The 1,955-nt window shown below is 50.6% G+C and overlaps 1 protein-coding gene across 1 annotated transcript; it reads left to right on the top strand.

The window, feature by feature from the left end:
• The first annotated feature begins 585 nt into the window (after nucleotides 1-585).
• LOC109926838 (transcription factor SOX-4-like) lies at nucleotides 586-1,446 on the top strand. Its single transcript, XM_020526685.2, has one exon. The coding sequence runs from the start codon at nucleotides 691-693 to the stop codon at nucleotides 1,444-1,446; it is 756 nt and encodes a 251-aa protein (XP_020382274.1). The 5' UTR covers nucleotides 586-690.
• The last annotated feature ends 509 nt before the right edge of the window (nucleotides 1,447-1,955 follow it).

Raw genomic sequence — 1,955 nt, 5'->3', positions numbered from 1 at the left:
AAAATCACAAGGTCACTACTACTTTGCCGATTTTCGGATCTTGCTGTGAGACAACTGGTTGCCCTATTCCCTTCATTACACATGTCACTATACTGTACTTCGAAGGTAGTTCGTTGTTATGGAGCGCTTTGGGATGGCCCAATATCGTGGGAAGCATTATCTAAATGCAAGCCTTTCTTAGCCTGAAATATGTGTAACACTGGTCGTGCTAACCTCAGACTGACGGGCCAACCCTGGTGTCACCAGAGGGTACCGAGTGCCCCCTTTCCATCCCTCCCTGGTCCAGCCGCAAGGCTCAAAGCCAAGTTGTCCATTTCCCACAAATGGTCCATTCATTGATGGCAGTCCTTCAGAGCCGCAGCGCGGATTGGCTGCGCCTGGCGGTGATGTCATGGGGGAACGGGTCCGGAGCCCCACCCCCACGCTGTGATTGGTGAGAGGGCGGGTTCTGATTGGTTGGGATAGAGGTCGATCAGAGGCAGGTTCCTCCCTCCCAGCTCCCAGTCCCGTGTGGAGCCTGAAGCTGCTGCAGAGATTGCTGAGGGAGGGGAGAGGGGAGAGGGGGTGGTTGGGGGGGGGGGGGGAGAGAATGAGACTGTGAGTGGCTGGAGTTGTTGTTGCTGCAGGAGAGGGACCCGCATTCTTCAGCATCAAAAGTTGCAGGGTTCTCTTCTCTGGCCTTTCTTAAACATGGTGCAGCAAAGCAAGGCTGCGGACACTCCGAGCGGCGGCGGCGGCAGCGCGTCCAGGGAAGCGGCAGACAGCGGCATCAGTGACATGAGCGCAGCTTCCAGCCCGAATCCCGGCTTCTCCCCGGCTCCTTCTGCCGAATCTCTCTGGGCCAGCGGCTCCGCCAAAGGAGAGGAGGAGGCGAGCTGTAACCCCGACTGGTGCAAAACCCCGAGCGGGCACATCAAGAGGCCCATGAACGCCTTCATGGTCTGGTCCCAGATCGAGAGGAAAAAGATCATGGAGCAAGTGCCGGACATGCACAACGCCGAGATCTCCAAGCGCCTGGGCAAGAAGTGGAAAATGCTGAAGGAGACCGAGAAGAGCCCGTTCATCCGAGAGGCAGAGCGCCTGAGGCTCAAGCATATGGCGGATTACCCCGATTACAAATACAGACCCAGGAAGAAGGTGAGGGCTGAGGCTGGAGCAGGAGCGGACGACAAGAGCTGCCGGAAGGAGACCAAGTCCTTCAAGAAACACAGCCGCCCCCAGAAGGGCAAGCTGCACCCGTCTCAGCCCCACTTCCTGCAGCCATCCCCCCCATCTCATACCTACTCCTCCTCCTTTAATAAAACCCAACTGTTTTTCCAAGATCTTCGTTTTCTTTTCCTTAATCTATTTGGTTCAGTGTCTGAAATCTCTTTCAGGTATCACAAGATGTATTTCTACACAAAGGAAGCTACACAAATGCAGCTTATTGTTGTCGTTAGGAGCTGACATGTTGGGCAGTGGGAGTTCGGTTAGAGGGATAGGTTCCCAGGAGCCTTTCACAGGTGGTACAGTGAGATAAGGGAGAGAGTGGAGTTGAGGATAGGAGAATAAAGTGAAGACTATTCAAACGATTCATAGAGCAGAGTTGATGACCAAAGTGTTCTGAACATGAAATTTGTTCCATGAAGTTGCAGGGTGGCTACAGTAACACCTTTGTTCCAAAATGGAGAAAAAAGATGAAGATTCAGCCAATATTTCATAAGTTAGTTTGCTATCAGTTCTGGGCAATTGCTCAAAATTGGAATCTAATTTACAATTGCAGGATATTTATAGATGTCTGGGTTAGTCAATCATCGTCAATTTGAAATTCTTCAACATATTTAAAAGCTGTATTTAAAAAAAAAAATGAAAAGCTTAAAAGATCTAGTAGGCGTAATATGCTGGTTTTCACAATCACAAGTATATAGAATAGAAGACTATTCAGTCCAACATGTAAACAGTAGCCCAAAAGGAGC

The sequence above is a fragment of the Rhincodon typus genome, chromosome 27, assembly GCF_021869965.1.
Source record: "Rhincodon typus isolate 14 chromosome 27, sRhiTyp1.1, whole genome shotgun sequence".
Classification (NCBI taxonomy): Eukaryota; Metazoa; Chordata; class Chondrichthyes; order Orectolobiformes; family Rhincodontidae; genus Rhincodon; species Rhincodon typus.
The sequence above is the reverse complement of the archived record's forward strand: the minus strand, read 5'-3'. Positions and strand labels throughout refer to the sequence as shown.

What these genes read in the sequence shown, in the direction of transcription:
- LOC109926838 (XM_020526685.2), top strand. Translation starts at nt 691, where the DNA reads ATGGTGCAGCAAAGCAAGGCTGCGGACACTCCGAGCGGCGGCGGCGGC.